This window comes from Bombina bombina, chromosome 6 (assembly GCF_027579735.1).
Source record: "Bombina bombina isolate aBomBom1 chromosome 6, aBomBom1.pri, whole genome shotgun sequence".
Lineage (NCBI taxonomy): Eukaryota > Metazoa > Chordata > Amphibia > Anura > Bombinatoridae > Bombina > Bombina bombina.
In genome coordinates, this window is record NC_069504.1 from 883151015 (window position 1) to 883175580 (window position 24566).

The 24566-nt window shown below is 37.1% G+C and overlaps 1 protein-coding gene across 1 annotated transcript in view; it reads right to left on the minus strand.

Moving 5' to 3' along the window:
* The window catches only part of LOC128663849 (RNA-binding protein FXR2), a 66244-nt gene that overhangs the window by 11535 nt on the left and 30143 nt on the right, over window positions 1-24566 (minus strand). The window contains exons 10-14 of the mRNA XM_053718383.1: window positions 24221-24330; window positions 19229-19315; window positions 18951-19137; window positions 18555-18707; window positions 5496-5672 (exon numbers count right to left, since the gene is read on the minus strand). Coding sequence (XP_053574358.1) covers window positions 5496-5672; window positions 18555-18707; window positions 18951-19137; window positions 19229-19315; window positions 24221-24330 — 714 coding nt within the window. The remainder of the gene's footprint in view (window positions 1-5495; window positions 5673-18554; window positions 18708-18950; window positions 19138-19228; window positions 19316-24220; window positions 24331-24566) is intronic.

Below are 24566 nucleotides of genomic sequence, written 5' to 3' on the forward strand. Positions count from 1 at the left end.
AGTGGTGGGTGGCATTAGGTTGTTGGGTAAAAAATTGCAGCAAACAAGATTTTATTGTATTCAAAACATGTCACACTCACTTAGTATGTTAATTTATTACAAGACTGCAAAATCTTGTAATTACAATTTGTTTTGTGTCTCTTTTGTATCCAAGGGGTTAATAGGAGTTCTCATAGCCCCCCCCCCCCCCCCAATAATGTGACTTGTGACATTCAGGCACAGGCAGCAGTGCTCTGACAACACTGTAGCCATGGCAACATTGTGGCTGCAATATTTTGGCAGCTGCAATATCATTGGTGAGATTATTCCCAACCAAAAATTACTGCAGATAATCATAAAAAACACACAACCACATGGTGTATTTTATTTTGGTATTAAGTAACCAATGGAATGTGAATTAGGAATTGCTAATCTTAATGGTGTGTGACAGAATATTTTGCTGATAAGGAGATTAATGCTATGCATAGTTTTGCTTATATGTAAATAGGCTTGGCAGAAGAAGGATGTTGAGAATATAATTAAGTCTTGGCAAACTCTACTGCTTTGAAAGGCCAAAGGCAGTGCAATATCTAAGCACGCCACTGGGTGGAGTGAAAGTACCACATGGCACACACAACACCACAATGTGGAATGATAAAGGTCTTGTCCTGGGAGTATTTTGTCATCCATAAAATATGGTGCATTTTATAGCACAGCTGAATAGCAACTTAGCTTAAAACATCATTTTAAATACAGATTGCAGGATTTGTAACATGTTTTATAGCAGTGCTTTCCAAACTGTGTGTTGTGACACAGTGTGTCGGCAGCAGTGTGTAGGTGTGTCCCTGCTTCAGCACAATTTTTTTTAAAATTTAAAATAATTAAAAAATTTTTTTAGGTTTCCGACTTTTCGCCTGCTTGCTACGCATATCAAATGGTTGCCTCGTGATTGATACCTAGTGGGTCACAGATCATTTTAACCTATTAGCGCTGCTCAGTGGGAACTGAAACTATTACCATTGGCGGCACATTGGCTCCTGACTGCACGTGTAGTCTCCTCAATCGGCTCCTGACTGCATGTGTAGTCGGTGAGTGTGATAGCAGTGTATTTGCCGTGCGGGCAGTAGTCAGTGCAACTCGCAGAGCTCTGAGGGCGGCAGCTTAAACGCAGAGCTGAAGTCAGTGTTGGGTTTTTTTGCAGCTAGCTCCCAGTAGTGCATTGCTGCTCCTGCTCTGGATATATGGATAGGAAGTGGAAGCTTAAAAATGCTTGATGATGAAATGCGAGTGTCTTTATCTAATATTCCACCAAATATTCAGAAACTGTGTTCATCCCATCAATCTCATACATCCCATTAAAATAGTAAGTAGCTATTGGTGTTATTTAACTTCTTTTTTTATTCTTGCACATACTTACTGTTACTTGTAAATACATTTTGTTATTATAGATTTTATGTATGTGTCCGTATCTCTTAAAGCAAGTTGGTTTAACCTCCTGTTTGCTAGTACGACTGAATTACTGTGTCGCAAAATCATGTAGGTCTAAAAAGTGTGTCGCCAACATGAGCAGTTTGGAAAGCTCTGTGTTAAAGGGACAGGGAAGACAGGGGCATTATCTGTATAGTTAACATGTGCATGAGGTTATCATTTTCACTTATTGTAAACTGCTTATTATTATTTTTTCCAACTTAAAAGGAACATTAAACACCAATGACTGTGTGGAATGCAACAGTGTTCTGCACTTTCATTTCTAACAGCAACTGAAGAACCCCCCTTTTTATATATACACAATTTATTTTTTATTTTACCATATCAAAGTGTTTAATGCCCCTTTAAGTGATGGAGCAGGCAGTGTTTGCATCCATTTGGTAACATTTTCATTCAATATGGCAGGGGGTAATTTCAGCTGTTGAAATAGATCAGTGAAAAATGGACCTAAAAAGAGGTTGTTAAAGGACCAGTCAACACAGTAGATTTGCATAATCAAAGAGTAGTAGATTTTGTTTCTAACAATTTTAAAAGTTATGTCTTTTTCCACTCCCCCTGTACCATGTGACAGCCATCAGTCAATCACAAATGCATACACGTACCATGTGACAGCCATCAGCCATTAACAAATGCATACAGACTTATTCTTGCACATGCTCAGTAGGAGCTGGTGATTAAAAAAGTTTAAATATAAAAAGACTGTGCACATTTTGTTAATGGAAGTAAATTGGAAAGTTGTTTAAAACTGCATGCTCTATCTGAATAATGAAAGTTTAATTTTGATCTAGTGTCCCTTTAAGTATTGTGAATCTGTTTGTTTTAAGTATAGGGCCACTTTTGATATAAAATATCTAATTATGACAGTAATGACATTAAAAACAGCCCAATGGCAGCCATTAAAGGGACATGAAACCCAAACATTTTATTTCCAATTTACTTCTATTTCATTTACTTCATTTTTCAGATATCCTTTGGAGAAGAAATAGCAATACACAAGGGTTAGCCAATCACATGAGGCATCTATGTGCAGCCACCAATGAGCAGCTACTGAGTCTATTTAGACATGCTTTTTAACAAAAAGATATCAAGAGAATTAAGCAAATTAGATAATAGCCTGCGATTTTAAACAACTTTCCAATTTACTTCTCTTTTTAAATCATGAAAGAAAAAATTGGGTTTCATGTCCCTTTAAACGTAATGATAACTATCAAAATGATAGACTGCAATCTACCCCTTATTAATGTTATCACTAAAATTAGCAAAAAGCGCCTTTTCTACAACTGTATTGATTTTAAAGTGCAGGGTGTGACAAAAGCATATACGAGTCTGCTGTGCTCCGTTTAGGTACATACCTAGGCAAATAAGCTCTTATTGCTCTTATTACTCTTGCTCTTATTACACTCTCTCTCTCGCACTCTCTCTCTCGCACTCTCTCTCTCGCACTCCAGCACCAGCTCCAAATAGCTTCATTAAGCTCTCCTTGCCCCGGGTGCACTTCAAGAGTATAAACGAACCAGCATAAAGGAAGTCACTCACAAGGTCTTGAAAAAAGATAAAGCATTTGACGTTTTGGGTGTTACACCTTTCTCAAAAAACAGCACAGTGTTCGACCTGGGATGCGGGGTGACTTAGTTTCTATGCCGTTTACTATATGTGTACACCACCTGCATGCATAGCTTATTGTGTGTTACACATGGGGAGTTGTGTTAGACTGCGCTAGGAATACTTTTAAGGTATATGGGTAGTTGAATGCCTGAGCTCCACAGATGTACATTATCCGTACCCAATTTATTATATCGTTTTGGCTAGGTATACCCTTTGAATGTTTGCATGTATATGCGCTGAGTGATTTTGGTGATTAATGGTACCTACATTATATTATACTACTGCTTGTTTGTATGTACCCATGCTTGTATTTACCCATGCCTGTATTTTAATATTGCTCCTATGTTAACATTGCTCCTATCAATCTGTTTTGCTGTTGTTTTTAACTGTCACTCAGTTTGCACTGCTAAGTGTCTGGTTGCCATGCCAACGGGGCGTGACCTTGTGTTACGTGACGTGGGTTTACTTCCGTGTTACCAGGGTGCTTTCCACACTAATTGTTTGCTGTGCAGGGGTATTTAAAGGGACAGTATACACTCATTTTCATATAACTGCATGTAATAGACACTACTATAAAGAATAAGATGCACAGATACTGATATAAAAATCCAGTCTAAAATGGTTTAAAAACATACTTAGAAGCTTTCAGTTTAGCTCTGTTGAAAAGGCAGTTGGAAAGCCCACTGCAAGTGGGAAATAAGACACTCCCCCTCCCCCTTCTTTTGCATATGAAAAGACCCTTTACACAAACAGGTGCAAGCTGGAGAAGGTAGCTGACGGTATTCAAATAAAACTTTGGGGCTTGGTTAGGAGTCTGAAAATCAGAGCAATGTTATTTAAAAATAAGCAAAATTATACATTTTTTTAAAAAACAAACTTTATGAGCTTTATAAATAGATCTACAAAACATTTATGCAAAGAAAAAATGAGTGTATAATGGCACTTTAAGGGGGGGTGAGTATACTGTTTTACACTGTGCTGTTTTTTGAGAAAGGGGTAACACCCGAAATGTTAAATAAATGCTTTATCTTTTTGCAAGACCCTGTGAGCGACTTCCTTTATGCTGGTTTATATATGGAAAGGTTAGTTACCGCATCTGGCCAAATGGGACAAGCCAAGGTACCTCGTCAAGGTCCTTTCCAATACCTGGGACCCTAAAACAGCCACACAATGCAAGCTTTCAAATCCAAACTGGGAACAAGGGAAGGGTGCACAGGAATATGTAATCACGCTAGACATATACAAAACACGGAAGGGAACTGCACTCTCATACTGGACCGGGTACACATCCCATGACCCTGCAACATGCTCAGCCCTGGGTGCCACTGGCACTCACAGGAAGCTGTGCTGCTCCTAGAGTCACAGGCAGTTAACCCCAGTCAGGTCTGGGTGCAAGAACCATAGGGAAAATTACAAAACAAATTAATACAACACACAGAGAAAACCCAGCACTCACTTACAAGCTCTCAGCTAAGATTTAAAAGCAAAAATGCAAAGGTTAGTCACCGCATCTGGCCAAATGGGACAAGCTCAGGTACCACGTCAAGGTCCTTTTCAATACCTGGGACCCTAAAACAGCCACACAATGCAAGCTTTCAAATCCAAACAAACTGGGAACAAGGGAAGGGTGCACAGGAATATGTAATCACCCTAGACATATACAAAACACGGAAGGGAACTGCACTCTCATACTGGACCGGGTACACATCCCATAACCCTGCAACATGCTCAGCCCTGGGTGCCACTGGCACTCACAGGAAGCTGTGCTGCTCCCACAGGAAGCTGTGCTGCATGTTCATGGGATGTGTACCCGGTCCAGTATGAGAGTGCAGTTCCCTTCCGTGTTTTGTGTATATATATATATATATATATATATATATATATATATATATATATATATATATATATATATATATATATATATATATATATATATATATATATATATATATATATATATACACACATACATACACACATATATATATATATATATATATATATTATACACACACGTTACAATAAAGGCATGTTTTTGGAAAGACCAGCGAGTGCAAGCCACTGTTTATTGATATTTTTTCTGCATGCACCCTGGCAAGTTGTCCTATGAAGTGAGAGTGCACTCCATCTGGTACACTATATACACACACATGAATGTACAAAGAATATATTTTATTTTTCTCTTATGTAACTTTTAAGAGGGGATATAAGATTGCTGATGATATTTTAAGAGTAAATTCTAATGCTGAAAATTGCACGTTCCAATTTGTTATAGTTTTTGGCGAGTCTCACAAATGACCAATCATAAGCCATGTGCTTGCCCCCTTGATACATTTCTGAAGAAAGTATCCGCTATAACCCTTCTACTAATCTAAATATAAAGTGTTAAGTCATTTTTCCTCTCTTCTTTTTCCCACTCTTACCCAGTCCATTATGGGAGAATTCGGGGGGACCTTCTCCATTTGCATCCATCACAGTCCGCTCATCATCAGTCACTCTCCTTCGTGATGTCCGTGAGCGGTTACTTTGCGATTCTCTGAACCCATCCTCATTCTTATTAGGGTGAGCATTAAGTGGTTTATTGTCGGCATACGTAAAGTCTAAGTGAGAAATCAAAGTGAGAGAAATATCACCGGTGTCATCCTCACTAACAAATGCCATAGATTATCCTACAACCACGATGTACACACAAAAAATTGTATTTTCTAAAATTATAAAAATCCATGTGTCCGTCACCAGTAGAAATGTAGGTTATGGTGGTTCTTATAAACCAGCAACCAATTGATATACTAGTATCAGTTGTACACAAACCTACCTTTCTTGTTATATTCATTGTCAGTTTAGCTTTAAAATGAACATACCAATCAAAATTGGAATTCACATTGGTGCATTTCAGGTTTTGAATAGAATCATTTTTGTAATACACAAGTATTAAATAAAATGCTTCTAACATAGCTATTTCAAAAGTATCTAAAAGGGACACTGAACCCAATTTTTTTCTTTCATGATTCAGATAGAGCATGACATTTTAAGCAACTTTCTAATTTATTCCCATTATCAATTTTTCTTCATTCTCTTCCTATCTTTATTTTAAAAGCAGGAATGTAAATCTTAGCAGCCAGCTTATTGGAGGTTTACATTTACCCACCAATAAGCAAGCATAACCCAGGTTCTCAAATGGCCCGGCTCCTATGCATCACATTCCTGCTTTTAAAATAAAGATAGCAAGAGAACAAAGAAAAATTGATAATGGGAGTAAATTCGAAAACTTTGGGTTTAGCGTCCCTTTAAGTACGCTCTGTGCACCAGCATTTTAAACACAGCACTTGTTCAGAGAGCCGAAGGTGATTGTAGCATCTGGTAATTACTCAATTTGTTAATTGCTGACAAGATACAAGCTCCACTGGCACTCTGAGCAGCTGCAGTATTTAAAATGCTTGTGCACCGAGAATATCTAGCTATGCTTCACATGCACGTGCAGAGAAAAATGCCAACACTAAAACAAAAATAACTTTAACTAGAAGCATTTTTGCAAATATATGTATATAGCAAATATGCTTCTGTTTCTTTTCAAAGATGTAATTAATTTATGTGCATTTAAATTTTGACTGGAATATCCCTTTAAAGGAACAGTCTACTTGATTTTGTTTAAAAAGATAAACGCCTTTACTAACCATTCCCCAGCTTTACACAACCAACATTGTTGTATATAAAGGGACAGTTTACTCAAAAACTTTCTCCCCTTTAATTTGCTCCCAATGATCCACTTCACCTGCTGGAGTGTATTAAATTGTTTACAAGTATTTCCATTACCCTTGTATTGGCATTTGAAATTGATTATTTAGCCTGTTGTATCCCCACCCATCCTGATTTTTTTTGGCCTCAAGGCCAAGCTGTGTTAACACAGCCAGTAGAAGAAACTACACTCCCAGTGGGGTATAGAAGAGATAAGGTAATACAATGTTAATTTTCCATTGTGCTCTCCAAGTATTGATGATATTGGACAGATAGAAGATAAAGAAGCAGGTATATGTAAACAATGTGATACAGTAATGAGATCTGATTATACCTACAAACTCAACCCATTTTATTAGGTTGTGGATTCAAAACACAAAATCAGCTAATTCATATACACAAATAAATCTTAAAAAAGCAAATCTCAAATTTTATACTCTGCAGCTGGTAAAAAAAAGTAATTGGTAACACATTAAGGGAAAAACAATTTTATAGTATACTGTCCTTTAATATACTTTATAACCTCTAAATATCTGCCTATTTCTAAGCCCATGCAGGTCGCCTCTTATCTCAGAGTATTTTATTAGCATTTCAAAGCCAGACAGTGCTAGTTCATGTGTGCCATATAGATAAAATTGTTCTCTCTTTTGTGGAATTATGCAGGAACCAGCACTAATTGCAATGTTTTAAAACTCACTGAGATAAGGGGGCAGTCTGCTGAGTCTTAGATACAAGCAGCTAGATTACGAGTTTTGTCGGTAAAGCCGTGAGGTGCTAACGAGCCTTTATTTTTCAGTGCTCACTTAAAACAACGCTGGTATTACGAGTTTTCTGAATGGCTGTGTTAGCCTCAGAAAAGTGAGCGTTGAGCAAAATTTACCTCGATACCAGCGCTGCTTAAGTTAGCGGTGAGCTGGCTAAACGTGCTTGTGCACGATTTCCCCATAGGAAACAATGGAAACAATGGGGCTGAGCCGGATTAAAAAAAAAAAAAAAACACCTGCAAAAAAGCAGCGTCCAAGCTTCTAACGCAGCCCCATTGTTTCTTATGGGAAAATAAAAAATATGTCTACTCCTAACACCCTAACATGGACCCCGAGTCTAAACACCCCTAATCTTACACTTATTAACCCCTAATCTGCCGCCCCTGACATCGCCAACACCTGCATTATATTATTAATCCCTAATCTGCCGCTCCGGACACCGCTGCCACCTACATTATACTAATGAACCCCTAATCTGATGCCCCCAACATCGCCAAACCCTACATTATACTATTAACCCCTAATCTGCCACTTCGGACACCACCACAACCTACATTATAGTTATTTACCCCTAATCCGCTGCCCCTAACATCGCCGAACCCTACATTATATTATTAACCCCTAATCTGCCGCTCCGGACACCGCCGCAACCTACATTATATTTTTTTAACCCCAATCTGCTGCCCCCAACGTCGCCGCCACTATAATAGTTATTAACCCCTAAATCTAAGTCTAACCCTAAACCTACCCCCCTAATTTAAATATAATTTAAAAAAAATCTAAATTAAATTACTAATATTAACTAAATTATTCCTATTTAAAACTAAATACTTACCTTTAAAATAAACCCTAATATAGCTACAATATAACTAATTAGTTACATTGTAGCTATTTTAAGATTTATTTTACAGGCAACTTTGTATTTATTTTAACTAGGTACAATAGTTATTAAATAGTTATTAACTATTAAATAACTACCTAGCTAAAATAAATACAAATATACCTGTAAAATAAACCCTAACTAAGTTACAATTACACCTAACACTACTCTATAATTAAATGAATTACCTAAACTACCTACAATTAAATTAAGAAAAAAAACCCCACTAAATTACAGAAAATAAATTTTTTTTACAAATTTTTAAAACTAATAACTGTTGCAGTAACCCGACTAGAGCAAAAATTCTAAGGTAGAAAACCTTGCGCAAACACAATAACATTCTCAATTGCGCTAACCGACATGAAAATATGAATATTTCATATTCCAATGTTCTTTACATAACAGAATATGACATGTTCTATTTATTCATAAATAGAAATTTCTACATATATCTGATGTTATATATATATATATATATATATATACACACATACACACACACACACACAGACATATATACGAATATCTATTTATAAATACTTAGAACTTATTTTGCTATGTGCAAAACATTGAAATGTGAAATATTTACAGTAAATACATAGTTATAACCTTTATTAAATATGAATATTGCATAAATATGCTTTTACATGTTTTCATCTCTCTAATGCACACACACAGATATATACATACACAGTCACACACATACATATACTTTTATGTGTCTTTAAATACATATATACATATATAAATATACGTACACACACATACATCTGTAGACACGTATATGTAGGTATTTCTATGTTAAAGCCCTTTGCCGTCTATTTTTTTTCTAACACCTGAGATCTCTTATCTTTGAGCCCTTATAACTGGTATGCAATATTTTTTACTAGATAGTGTTAATATGAGTAAGTGTATTTTGTAATGTATTTTTAAAGTTTTGTGCAACTTTTTTATTTTTGCGAAACTGTTAATAACAGCTCTGAAGTAGCCGTAATGATTCTAGGGTAAATCACGATTTCAGCGTTAGATCGAGTGAGACCCCTCCTTGTGACATCAGATTTCCGGCTCCACCTCAGACGCACGTTTCACCTGTCGGCTTTTTTCATTACATAATAGTCTAAGAAACTTGTAGGACCAGGAGCACTGTCCTGCCAGATTTCTGCTTTTCCTAGATAATTTCTAGCAACCTTATAACTACAGACAATTCAGATCAATGACTTTACAAAGTGACACATTTCAAGGCAATAAACGCATGGTATATGCGCTCTTCTTTATACACGGTCTTAAAAAAAAAACTATAAATGTAAAAAGAAATAAAAGCACTTCATTGTATAGACACGAAAAATGTGCAGACTTTTCAAGTGTGTGGAATAGAATCAGTCAAGAAGAAAATTTAAAACTCCTGTTTCAATAGGACCAAAGAGGGGAAGAAAAGGCCAGGAACCATCTAGTGTCATGTGTTTAGGAAGGCGATGGAGAATGCTTAACAAGGATCCTAATCTGTGAAATGACCTAACCAAAAAAAAACAAGGCAGCATTCCTTAGAAAAATCACGTAGAATGCTCCAAAATTGTAGTAACCACTTAACAACCAGCGCCATACCCTGTATGATGCTGGTCGTTAAGCCCTTAAGGACCAGCCTTGTATCCTGTACAACGCTGCAGTCCGGGGCTTCTCTCTGCCGTGATCTCTCTAAAAATAGCGAGATTGCACAATTTCTGCATGCCCTACGAGTGGGGCACTGCTAAAATAGAGTTGCAGAGTTACTGATGCAGAGAGGGTCACGGTGGTGCCGATTGTTGGTGGCTGGGATGGTAAGGAGGGTGGCGGGTGGGCGGCCCATCTCTGGTGGGGGGTGGGAGTAGGCGAGAGCGGGTGGAACTGTTAGGCTACGGAAAAAAAACCTAACAGCTGCAGGGAGGGGGGATTTGAGGGTAGGGACAGATGTAATCTCGGATGTGGAGGGGGTAAATGAGGGAGGGGTGGAGGGAGGGGGCAGCTACACTACAGAATTTTTTTTTTTTTTTTTAATTTATATATTTTTTTAAATTACTGCAAACAGCTGTCAGTACCTAAGATGGGATGGTGGCTATTAGGTAGAGGGGGGAGGTTTAGAGAGCTTCTTTTATTTGTTTGGGGGGGGGGGGGGTCAGGAAGGTTGGGCAGATCCTACACTGCAGAAACTACCTAAAAGGTGCCAGTACTTAAGATGGGGGTGATCATTGTAGGGAGGGGGAGGGAAGAGCTGTTTGAGAGGGACTGATCAGGGGGTGGGATGTGTCAGGTGGCAGTGTAATCTATAGACTAAAGCTAAAATGAACCCTACAAGCTACCTAATTAACCCCTTCGCTGCTGGGCATAAATACAAGTGTGGTGCGCAGCTGCATTTAGCGGCCTTCTAATTAGCAAAAAGCAATGCCAAAACCATATATGTCTGCTATTTCTGAACAAGGAGGATCCCAGAGAAGCATTTACAACGATTTGTGCCATGATTGCACAAGCTGTTTGTAAATAATTTCAGTGATAAACCTAAAGTTTGTGAAAAAGTTAACGTTTTGTTATATTTGATCGCATCTGGTGGTGAAATGGTGGCATGAAATATATCAAAATGGGCCTAGATCAATACTTTGAGTTGTCTACTAAAAAAATAAATATATATTATATAGTTTTGATAGGTAAATATAAAAAAAGGCTCTATTTCTGTTTAAATGTAGTGATGACAAAAATGCTCTGGTCTTTTGGGGAAGTTTTTGTCTGAAATGCCCAGTCCTTAAGGGGTTAAACACTAAAATAGAATTCTCAGAAGCAGGCTTGAAATTCCTTTTCTCAAGGAGACATAGAAATAATTAAGTTTAAAAAGGGACATGTACTAGAGATCAAATAAGATTAGTCCCTTGTTGGCCACTGCAAAGACAAAATCACATAAATAACACTCCAGTGGCTTTTCAAAGGGTGTGTCCTTGTACTGCAAAAAATTATAAATGCTGCTAACATAATGACAGTTTTAAATATTTTTATATTGTATGTGGATTTAAAAAAAAATGCAGTGATTACATTCATTTTTCTATGCATCAGTAATGTGCCTTTGAGTCATCACTACCGTCATGTTCTGCATAACAAACACAACACTTCACTAAGCATATTCATGTTACAACACTATCAATAAAACCAATATTAAAAATACACACATGACACACATATTCAGAAAAACGGATAATTGTCCTATTAAGAATAACAATAGTAAATAAATGTAATTAATAATAATACATTTTTATAAAGAGCAATTATTTTCTTTTCACACTTTTTTTTGTGGGGGGAGAAAAATACATAAAAACTCCTTCCTGGAATAGCATGTTAAACGCTCCATGTGTTAACCATAGCAATATCGCTCATCCATAGCAGCCAGCAGCAGGTTACTGGCAGCTTTGAAAAGCTATCCCCCCCTTCCCATAAATCCTTATTCTTCATCAGAGCTAAAGTCGTGCAAAGACAGAACTCAGCTACTAAATCTGTGAATAGATTTAAAAAAAAAAAAAAAAATTCTAGTGCAATTTATAAAAACTTTTTTGTTTACAGGGTTGTACTACTGGGAAATTATCTGATGGACATCCGAGACCATGCACAGTTTAAGGTTAAGACTATTGTATAACATATTTGTTTTCTTTCTAAGATATAAAATAACAGCTGTATGCCTGTTTGAAACGAGCAGTTTAGCCAAAATTAATTATGGGGGGGGGATAATGAAACCTAACACTACACTGAAGTGTAACATTTGTTTTGCTTAATATCAAATGTGTTCATTCTCTTGGAATCCTTTATTGAAGAAGGTGCAGCAATGCACTGCTGGGAGCTAGATGAACACACTGGTTGCATATTAGGCATGTACATTTGGAGGTTTTGGATGCCTCCAAATGCAGCCACATGAGGCAATCAGCTCTTTTCAGAGCCGGATTTCTTATTGTAAAAAAGCAACACACCAAGATCTGTGCAAAATCATTAAAATTTAATTTTAAATTTTCTGTCCCTTTAAGTATTGATATTTTCATTATGGGTAGTGGTTTCAACGAGCAAAAAAAACAGTTATTTAAATTGCAAAAATAAAAAATCAATTTTTAATAGAATTAATCCTATGCAGTTGGTATAACAAGTCACTGAGAACACATTAAGGAGGAACATTATAGCACAGCGTCCCTTTTGGTATCAATATGCTACATAGCCGTTTGTACTGATTATTATAATTGTTACTTGTTCTATAGCAAACATGTAGTTAACTGATCACACAGACCATATGTATTGGCCGTTATTGAATTCTATTCTCAGTGTAACCTTCTCTGTGTGGTTTAGGAGAATACAACACCATAGGTTCTATAGTTTACTCTCCCTATTTTTTAAGCACAAATGTAGTCAAACACCACAAGACTTTACTTGCACAATCTAAACAGTAAATCAGTATAAAGTAGGTAAAAATCAAGGATGCCAAACATTTTTCTACTGAGTGCCTGTAACTAAGGGACTGGGCAGGGGGCACATTACATTATACATAAATGCATTAATAGTAACTAGCTTCCTATTTAACTTCATATACACAATACTCACATTTACATCACTTGGTAGAAATAGACAATTATTGAAAAAGCAGTTAGCGCTTTCATGGGGTAACAAATTACTGTTGTCCTTTTTCTGCCCAGTGGTGCTGAAGGCCACACAAATGTCATTGAGTGCTGCTTGTGGGCCATAGTTTGGATGGTCAAACAGTAATGTATATTTTTTTGTGGCAGGATATTGAACAAATAGCCACTTTGCTAGAGTGACACCCATCTCATGCAAAGCTAAAGTCATGGGGCAAACAAAGTCAGTTCTGTATACTCAGATGCGTGTGCAGGTCAGGATTTCACTCAGTGAGCAACAAAGGGCCAAGAGAGAAAAAACAACTCTGAATATATCCTCATGCTCAAATACATCCATAAATCCTGGGTTGTGCAAGGTACACAAGGAGCTGATATGATCACGCTTGATACAGAAGATTAGTTGCTAAACTTTAGAATTTGAATGAGGACCACTGATGAAAAGAGATGGGCGAATGTTTTGCAACATTCGAGAAATGAAACTAATTTTAACACGTTGGTTCGAATTTCAAATGTTTGTACAACATTTTAACATTCGTTTAATGTAATAGTACAGATACTCGTCAACTTACGACCTATGCGACTTACGACCATCCTTAGTACTGAAGGCGATGCTTATTTGCGTATGTGCGACGAGAAGTGACTGTAAACAGCACGAGAAGTGACTGTAAGCAGCAGCAGCCTTTGCATGGGTCTCACCATGTCGCAGTCCAAAAGGCCGGTAACGTGTAGTGGCAAAGAAGCTACAAAGAAGAGGAAAGCTCTTGATTTGGAGATAAAAAAGAAAGTCATAAAGCAGTATGACGAAGGTAAAAAAGTGAACGCGATCGCGCGTGATATGAAACTATCGCATTACACAGTTTCCACGATCATTAAGGACAAGGAACGCATACGTGAAGCTATAAAAGGTTCCGCACCAATGAAATCAACAATAACAAAACATCAAGGGCCCATTCACGAAATGGAGAAATTATTAATGTTGTGGATAGAAGATGAAATACAAAAACGTACACCCATAAGCCTTCTAACAATTCAGATAAAGGCTAAAAGTTTGTTTGAGACTTTAAAGGAGAAAGCTGGTGAGGATTACAAAGAGAATTTCCAGGAGAGATCCTCAGGTGTGCCGCGGCAGACCGACAACAGTGTGACATATTTTTTTAATTTTGCTTGTTTTTTACTCCCAGTGCAGGGGTGTCCCTCTTTCAAATTTTGAAATATTGAGGAGGTATGTGACAGGCTCATCAGGCAGACAGGCAGACATCATTTACAACCATGACATATTGACATTCATTCACAGACAATCATTATGATTGTTTGTGATGTCAATATGTCATGTATAGTTTGTAGGAGGCATGGCATCACAGCACAATACATACAGTATGTATATATATATATATATATATATATATATATATATATATATATATATATATACACTGTATTAGGCTACAATGTGTGATTTTTTAAAATTTTGGGATGGTGGTGTGCCACAGGATTTTTTTATGTAAAAAAGTGTGCCACGGCAAAAAAAAGGTTGAAAATCACTGGTTTAAACGTTTAGAAGAAGATTCAGTCTGCATAATGTGCGGGTTTCAGGAGAAGCAGCAAATGCAGATTCAGAAGCCGCTGCAAAGTTCATTGACACTTTGGATGTATTAATCCAAGAGGGAGGGTATTTACCTGAACAAATATTCAACGTTAATGAAACGGGTCTGTTCTGGAAACGGATGCCTGAGCGCACATACATTCACCAAGAATCAAAAACCATGCCAGGATTTAAAGCATTCAAGGATCGGGTAAGCTTGTTACTTGGAGGAAACGTTGTTGGTTTTAAGCTTAAGCCATTTCTCATCTCATCGCTCATAAAACCCGCGTGCATTAAAAAACATTAATAAGCACACGCTGCCTGTGTATTACCGCTCAAGTGCTAAATCGTGGATGACTCAGACATTGTTCACCGACTGGTTTGTTAACCGTTTCATTCCCCAAGTTCGTGAATATTGCTTAGGGAAAGTAATCCAGTTAAAAAATTTAATGATTTTAGACAATGCACCTGGACATCCACCACACCTGGGCGACCTTTATCCTGATGTAAAAAGTGGTTTATATGACACCCAACAAAACACCACTCATTCAACCGATGGACCAAGGGGCAATTGCCACATTTAAAGCATACTACCTCAGATGTACATTCTCCCAAGCCATAGCTGCTACAGATGCTGATGACGACATAACATTGCATGATTTTTGGAAAAGTTATAACATTCTTCAGTGCATAACATTTTTTTGCAGCAGCGTGGGAGGATGTAACACACGGAATTTGGAAGAAGTGCCTAAAGCGGTATGTGAACAGATTTGAGAGATTTGAAACAGAGGAAGAGCTCGATGAACTTAGAGAAAACATTGTGAGACTGGCAAACAATCTTGAATTGGAATGTGAAGTAGAAGATGTAGAAGAGCTGTTAGATTATGAGTCAAAATAACTTTCAAATGAAGATCTAATAGAACTAGAAGCAGAAAGAGTTGCAGAGGAAAAAAAGAAGGGAGGAAGAAGACAAAGAAGAAGAGCCAGAGAAAAAAAAAATCACTGCAAAAGGGTTGGCTGAAGGCTTTACACTGCTAAATAAAGCTGTCTCCCGTTTTGAAAACATGGACCAGAATGTTGAAAGATTTAACAAGGTTGACCATCAAATTCAGGATTCTGTGTGCGGCTATCGTGAAATCTATGAGGAGAAAAAGAAACAAAACGCTTCAAACAAAGCTCAGCATGTTTTTTTAAAAGAACACTGCATCTGAAACCCAACCAGCCTCAACCCACCAAGATGATAACTCTGATGACTTGTAGTCAAGTATGATTCAAGAGTGATCATTACTGGACAGTACATAGAACTGTAAAAGTTTACAAGAAGTACAGTAAAAGAAAAATGTAAGTTTGGATACTTTATTTCTTAAAAGTTTAAAGTAAAATAAGTGTTAAAGTTTCTGCAAAGTACCGTACAGGTACAGTAAATGTTATTTTATTGTTTGCACAGTACAGTAAATTTATTTTATTACAGTATTTGCACAGTACAGGTACAGTAAATGCTATGCTATTATTTGCACAGTACAGGTACAGTAAATGCTATGCTATTATTTGCACAGTACAGGTACAGTAAATGTTATTTTATTGTTTGCACAGTACAGTAAATTTATTTTATTACAGTATTTGCACAGTACAGGTACAGTAAATGCTATGCTATTATTTGCACAGTACAGGTAGAGTACAGTAAATGTTATTTTATTACTCATACTGTGATTAAACTGTATTAGTAAATGTATTTAAAAAAACTCTGGTAATATTGTTATTATTAATCATGAAATATCTGCCCCACACCCAACAATAGACCATATTATTTACATGCCAAATATATTGACTGTGTTAGGTCCAAATCGTCTTACGTCCGGAAGGTCAGAACGTAATGCGGTCGTAAGTCGACGAGTAGCTGTATTTCTAATGCTTTCTTTAACCAGACCATTTTTCAATTTTGTTACTGCGGTTTTTGTGTTTAGCTGTAATTTTCCTCTTACTCATTTACTGTACCCACACACATTCTATACTCTTTTTCTCTCCATTAAATGGACTTTCTAATGATACCCTTATTTTCATCATATATAATTTTCTATAAAAAATAAATAAATATATAAAATATGATGAAAAACAATGGAAAAAAAAGAAAAATACTTTTTCGAAATTTGACCCCCACAATCTGTTACACATCTACAACCACTAAAAAACTCCCCTGCTAAATAGTTTATAAATTTTGTCCTAAGTTTAGAAATACCCAATGTTTACATGTTCTTTGCTTTTTTGCACTTTGCTATTTCCAAACCATTTTTTTTTTCAAAATTAGCGAAAGTTATACTGTAACACTGATAGCTGTCAGGAATCCCTGAATAACCCTTCACACATATATATATTTTTTTAGTAGACAACCCAAAGTATTGATCTAGGCCCATTTTGGTATATTTCATGCCACCATTTCACCGCCAAATGATATCAAATAAAAAAAGAATCGTTCACTTTTTCACAAACTAGGTTTCTCACTGAAATTATTTATAAACCGCTTGTGCAATCATGGCACAAATGGTTATAAATGCTTCTCTGGGTCCCTCTTTGTTCAGAAATAGCAGAAACGTATGGCTTTGGCATTGCTTTTTGGTAATTAGAAGGACGCTAAATGCCGCTGCTCACCACACTTGTATTATGCCCAGCAGTGAAGGAGTTAATTAGGTAGCTTGTAGGGTTAATTTTAGCTTTAGTGTAAAGATCAGCCTCCCACCTGACACAACTCACCCCCTGATCCCTCCCAAACAGCTCTCTTCCCTAACCCACCCCACAATAATCACCCCAATATTTTTTTTTTTTTAAATATAGTTTCTGCAGTGTAGGATCCCCCTTACTCCCAACCTCCCTGATCCACCCTCCAAACAGCTCTCTAACCCTCCCCCCTCTACCCATTTGCCACCATCTTAGGTACTGGCAGCTGTCTGCCAGTTTCCAGTAAAATTGGGCTCAATTTAATTTTTTTTTTTTAAATAAACCCGTTTTTTTCCCATAGTGTAGCTGTCCCCCCTCAATAACCTACCCCGCTCCCAGATCCTTTTCCCCAACTCTTATCACCCTCTCCCTCCTTCCCACATCACTTTCCGTAGAGTAGCGGTCCCATCCGCTCCCACCCCATCCAGCGATCGGCCACCCACCCGCCTTCCTCCTGTCCCTCCCACACCACCAATGAACGGCACCATCGGTTGCTTACCAGAGGGTATTGCAGGATGCCTCAATATCGAGGCATCACTGCAAAACCCTGAAAGTGATCACGATCACTTCCAGCCCTTAAAACCCGAGGCACGTCCTTGATCGTTAACGACTGTTTTTTGTAGGACGTGCCTGGCACGTCCTCTGTCGTTAAGAGGTTAAATGTAATCTGCAAATTATGCAATATTCAACATAAAAACATTCAAATTGATTTATTTGTATCTATTATGCATCAATTAACTAAATTTACCACATGAACTATTGAACGTCTAAATAGTATTTGTTGGATCAAATGTTACATTTGAAATTTTAAATGTGGATATTCGATCTAATTATGAACATTCTAAAACATTAGATTATCAAATTTTAATGGATTCTCATTCTTATCAGCATTCAATTGTCTAAAACGAATGTCCAACTATTCGTTCTACCAAACGAATTACACTTTCAGCACATTCGCCATCCCTAGTGATGATGCATCCGTACATATGGTTTGTAAATAATTAGTATATTAAATTCACAGGTTCTAGTGTGTTTAAGTCACGTAAGATTATAAAAACTATTCAGGAATATTAATATTAAGACTAATGTAATCCACTGAATATTTAATGGAATAAAAACAAAAAAAAGCACGCACACACAGTAATTTGCCCATCACACTGCATACAGTGCCATCTTCTTACCATTGTTTGCATGTGAGGGGGGATGTCTTGCTCCTCGTCCTCTCCCTGCACCTCCTCTGCCTCCTCTTCTCCGTGAGTCTCCACCTCTATCATTAGCGTCTAACTTGTACTCAGGATCGGTATCGAGTCTGCTGGAGTGTTGATGGTTTGTGGCTAGAGAAGAGGAGGTCACATTTTTACTAATACAGCTTTGCTTTCCCCTGTACTAGCTCATACAGTTAACTTCCTGAACCACAGGCCTGTGCTTATTCTGGGAGAATCTGACGCTTTGATTTGCTTTCTTTTAGGCCTCACTTCCTTGCAGTATTGCCTTTTTATTTTCCACATCTATGTTGTGAGTTTTCTACATTACGTTTCTTTACTCTCAATCTCTAAAACAATCAGCACATATCTTACCATTATCCCCCCTGCCCCGACCTCTTCCACCCGAAGGGCGATTGGTATTAGGGGGAGGTGAGTTGCTGTCAGTTTGGTCTCCTCCATTTTCCTTCTCTCCCCGGGGTGCCATGACTCGGTATCCGCCTCCTACATGACGGAGCTGATCTTCAATCACAAGGCGCTCCATTCTCAACTGTTCAACTTCCTGCAAAAGTAAGAAGAAAGCCCCAGGTGAAGTCAAGAAGAAGTGGAACAGTATGTTAAGGACACCGAAACTGGAATTTGTTGGAGGTTACCTGTAGATAAGCTATCTGATATTCCAGAAGCGCAAGGGCATTGCTAATATTCTCCTTTGTGCCAATGAAGATAAAAGGGACCAAACCCTGTAAAAGAATAAAATGGTTAGCACTCTGGGGTAAAGAGACAAACACTTTAAATAACCAATAAAGTATGGAGTGGTCTACTTGAGTCTATTGGCAGTATAGTGTAAGGGCTTTAAAAGTACAAGAACTATACTTAATCTTAGATATAATTTTCATTCTTTGCAGACCTGCTACTACAGCATCAAGATTCTACTAGGTGTGGGATTTGCACCTCCAAAATGGGCAAAACTTGTGAAATACTAAGGGCAAAGAAAGCCATGATGCCCAGATTGCACCAAGATGATATATATATATACATACAGTTGCAAGAAAAAGTATGTGAACCCTTTGGAATGATATGGATTTCTGCACAAATTGGTCATAAAATGTGATCTGATCATCATCTAAGTCACAACAATAGACAATCACAGTCTGCTTAAACTAATAACACAAAAAGAATGAAATGTTGCCATGTTTTTATTGAACACACCATGTAAACATTCACAGTGCAGGTGGAAAAAGTATGTGAACCCCTAGACTAATGACATCTCCAAGAGCTAATTGGAGTGAGATGTCAGCCAACTGGAGTCCAATCAATGAGATGAGATTGGAGGTGTTGGTTACAGCTGCCCTGCCCTATAAAAAATACACACCAGTTCTGGGTTTGCTTTTCACAAGAAGCATTGCCTGATGTGAATGATGCCTCGCACAAAAGAGCTCTCAGAAGACCTACGATTAAGAATTGTTGACTTGCATAAAGCTGGAAAGGGTTATAAAAGTATCTCCAAAAGCCTTGCTGTTCAACAGTCCACGGTAAGACAAATTGTCTATAAATGGAGAAAGTTCAGCACTGCTGCTACTCTTTCTAGAAGTGGCCGTCCTGTAAAGATGACTGCAAGAGCACAGCGCAGACTGCTCAATGAGGTGAAGAAGAATCCTAGAGTGTCAGCTAAAGACTTACAAAAGTCACTGGCAAATGCTAACATTCCTGTTAGCGAATCTACAATACGTAAAGCACTAAACAAGAATGGATTTCATGGGAGGATACCACAGAGGAAGCCACTGCTGTCCAAACAAAACATTGCTGCACGTTTACAGTTTGCACAAGAACACCTGGATGTTCCACAGCAGTACTGGAAAATATTCTGTGGACAGATGAAACCAAAGTTGAGTTGTTTGGAAGAAACACACAACACTATGTGTGGCAAAAAATAGGCACAGCACATCAACATCAAAACTTCATCCCAACTGTGAAGTATGGTGGTGGGGGCATCATGGTTTGGGGCTGCTTTGCTGCGTCAGGGCCTGGACGGATTGCTATCATCGAAGGAAAAATGAATACCCAAGTTTATCAAGACATTTTGCAGGAGAACTTAAGGCCACCTGTCTACCAGCTGAAGCTCAACAGAAGATGGGTGTTGCAACAGGACAATGACCCAAAGCATAGAAGTAAATCAACAACAGAATGGCTTAAACAGAAGAAAATACGCCTTCTGAAGTGGCCCAGTCAGAGTCCTGACATCAACCCGATTGAGATGCTGTGGCATGACCTCAAGAAAGTGATTCACACCAGACATCCCAAGAATATTGCTGAACTGAAACAGTTCTGTAAAGAGGAATGGTCAAGAATTACTCTTGACCGTTGTGCATGTCTGATTTGCAACTACAGGAAACGTTTGGTTGAAGTTATTGCTGCCAAAGGAGGTTCAACCAGTTATTAAATCCAAGGGTTCACATACTTTTTCCACCTGCACTGTGAATGTTTACATGGTGTGTTCAATAGAAACATGGAAACATTTCATTCTTTGTGTGTTATTAGTTTAAGCAGACTGTGGTTGGTCATAAAATGTGATCTGATCATCATCTTAGTCACAACAATAGACAATTTGTGCAGAAATCCATATCATTCCAAAGGGTTCACATACTTTTTCTTGCAACTGTATAACTGTATATATATATATATATATATATATATATATATATATATATATATATATATATATATATATATATATATATATATATATATTTTTTATTTTTTTTTAAATGCTAAAAAAAGTACCTAGATAGATATATTTGCAGTGGAATAATGATTTTGAACCACTTTTCCTATTTGTTCATCAAATGGAACAGATGAACGCAAACAATATTCACTGATTCATTAAAAAGGGCAATTAAATACAATATAATTGCATAATCAACAAATGCACAGCAAAAACACAATGCAACAACAGTCGGAATTTCAGTTACTTCTATTTTTCCCTCCTCCGTATCACGTGACAGCCTCCAGCCAATCACAAATGCATATACATATATATATATATATATAATGTAAATTCTTGCACATGCTCAGTAGTAGCATGTGAGTGACTGTGCATGTTTCAATAATGTAAGTACATTGAAATGTTTTAAATTGTATTCTATCTGAATCATTAAAGAGACAAAGCAAAAATTTAAAACAAACCTCATGATTTGGATAGAGCATGCAATTTTAAACAACTTTCCAATTTACTTATGTTATAAAATTTTCTTTGTTCACTTAGTATCTTTTATTAAATGGACATAATACTCATATGCTAAATCACTTGAAACTGATGCAGTATAACTGTAAAAAGCTGACAGGAAAATATCACCTGAGCATCTCTATATAAAAAAGGAAGATATTTTACCTCACAATCTCCTCAGCACAGCAGAGTAAGTTCTGTGTAAAAAGTTATACTTCACCTGCTCCCAGCTGAAGGTAAAAATAAAAAAAAAATGAAGAAATGAACAGCAGCCAATCAGCATCAGCAGTGCTGAGGTCATGAACTCTTACTGTGATCTCATGAGATTTCACTTAACTCTCATGAGATTTCATAGTAAGCTTCCTTTACCTGATTGGTGAAATAATATGAGAGTTCACGAGGCTCATCCCCTAAGCTGTCCTAGGACAGACACACTAAAATGCTGCTAAGAAATTCTTTACAATGGGAGGTGGCTACTGAGGAACTTTTGAGGTAAAACATCTCTTTCTTTTTTACATAGAGATGTGATATTTTCTAGTCAGCTTTTTACAGTTATACTGCATCACTTTCAAGTGTTTAAACATTTGGGTATTATGGCCCTTTAAAAGAGTAAAACTAGGTAGACTCATAAGAGCTCAAGAGTGTGCACGTGTCCCTTTAGTACTCTATGGCAGCAGTGTTTTGCAACATTATTTGTAGCTTTCTTATACGATGTTGCAAAACACTGCTGCCAGAGTGCTAAAGACACGTGCACACACCTGAGTTCTTATGAGTCTACCTAGTTTTACTCTTCAATAAAAGATACCAAGAGAACAAACAAATTTGATAACAGAAGTTCATTGGAAAGTTGTTTAAAATTGCATGCTCTGAATCATGAAAGTTTCATTTTTACTTTACGGTCCCTTTAAAATGTGTTAAGAGAAACAAAATGAACAAAATATGAAAACAATATATATAAAAAACCCCAAAACAAAACAAAAAAAACCCCACCACCACCACCACGTGTTTTTAGAAAATTAAAGGACCAGTCAATACAGTAGATTTGCATAATCAACAAATGCATGATAAGAAGACAATGCAATAGCACTTAGTCTGAACTTCAAATGAGTAGTAGATTTTTGTTAAAGGGACAGTTTAATCAAAACAATCTCCTCTTTAATTTGTGCCCAGTGATCCACTTTACCTGCTGGAGTGTATTAAATTGTTTACAAGTATTTCCATTAACCTTATATTGGCATTTGAATTAGTTTATTTAGCCTGTGCTAACCCCATCCATCCTGAAAGTTTTTGGCCACGAGGCCAAGCTGTGTTAACACAGCCAGTAGAAGGAATTACACTCCAAGTGGAATATAGACGAGATAAGGTAATAAAATGTTCATTTTCCATTGTTCTCTCTAAGTATTGGTGAATGGACAGATATAAGATAAAGAAGCAGGTATATGTGCACAATGTGATAAAGTTATGAGGTCTGATTATACCTACAAGCTCAACCCATTTTATTAGGTTGTGGCTTCAAAACACAAAATCAGCTACTTCATATACACAAATAAACCTTAAAAAGCAAATCTCATACATTTTATTCTCTGCAGCTGGTAAAAAAAGTAATTGGAAACACATTAAGGGAAAAACAATTTTATAGTATACTGTCCCTTTAAATAAATTGCAAAGTTATGTCTATTTCCACTCCCCCTGTATCTCATGTGACAGTCATCAGCCAATCACATATGCATATACGTATATGCAGTAAATTATTGCACATGCTTAGTAGGAGCTGGTGACTCAAAAAGTGTAAATATATAAAGAGTGTGAACATTTTGTTAATTGCAGTAAATTGGAGAGTTGTTTAAAATTGCATGCTGTATCTGAATCTTGAAGTTTTTGATTTTGACTTGAGTGTCCCTTTAAAGGGATGTGAAACCCAAGAGAGAGGAGCATGTAATTTTAAACAACTTTTGTTGAAAAGCAGGGACCCACTATAAGGCAGCAGTTTTGGAAGAATGTTATCCATTTGGAAGAGCACTAGATGGCAGCACTATTTCCTGCCATGTAATGCTCCAGATGCCTATCTATCTCTTTAAATAACAAAGAATATCATGGGAACAAAGCAAATTTGAGAATAGAATTAAATTGAAAAATGCTCTGTCTGAATCACAAAAGAAAAATGTTGGTTTCATATCTCTATAAGATAAGCAGGTCTGCTCTTTATTGCACACTCAGTCCATTTTAATGGGTGGTGGTTTCAATGAACAAAAGCTATTTCAAATACAAAAATAAAGCAATTTCCAAGACACTTAAAGCTCTGCAGCTGGTATAGAAAGTTACTGGGAATGCATCAATGGTAAACAATTTTTACAATGAAATGACAATTTAAGTCTGACATCCAGTGCGGTATATAGATAGTGGTTCTGCTTTAGTACATTACCTCTTTTCTCTGCTCTGCCTTTTCACCGTCACCCTCCACTCTCACTCGTACTACTCCAGATTTATCCACTATTTCCTGGATCACTTTACCATTCTTACCAATGACTTTACCTGGGGGAATCAGACATAAAAGTTATATATAGCAACAAATAAACTTTCACATTTAAGTACTGAACATTTTATCACAATATAGTCCGGTAATTATACATTATATACTCTGTTTTCATATATTGTATTAAATAATATTGTGAGTTATCTAAAGCAGGGGTCAGCCACCTACAGCGTTAGTGGCACTTAGTTAACGTAATGTGGGGTGACACGGCTTTTGGTGCTGCCCTTATCACATT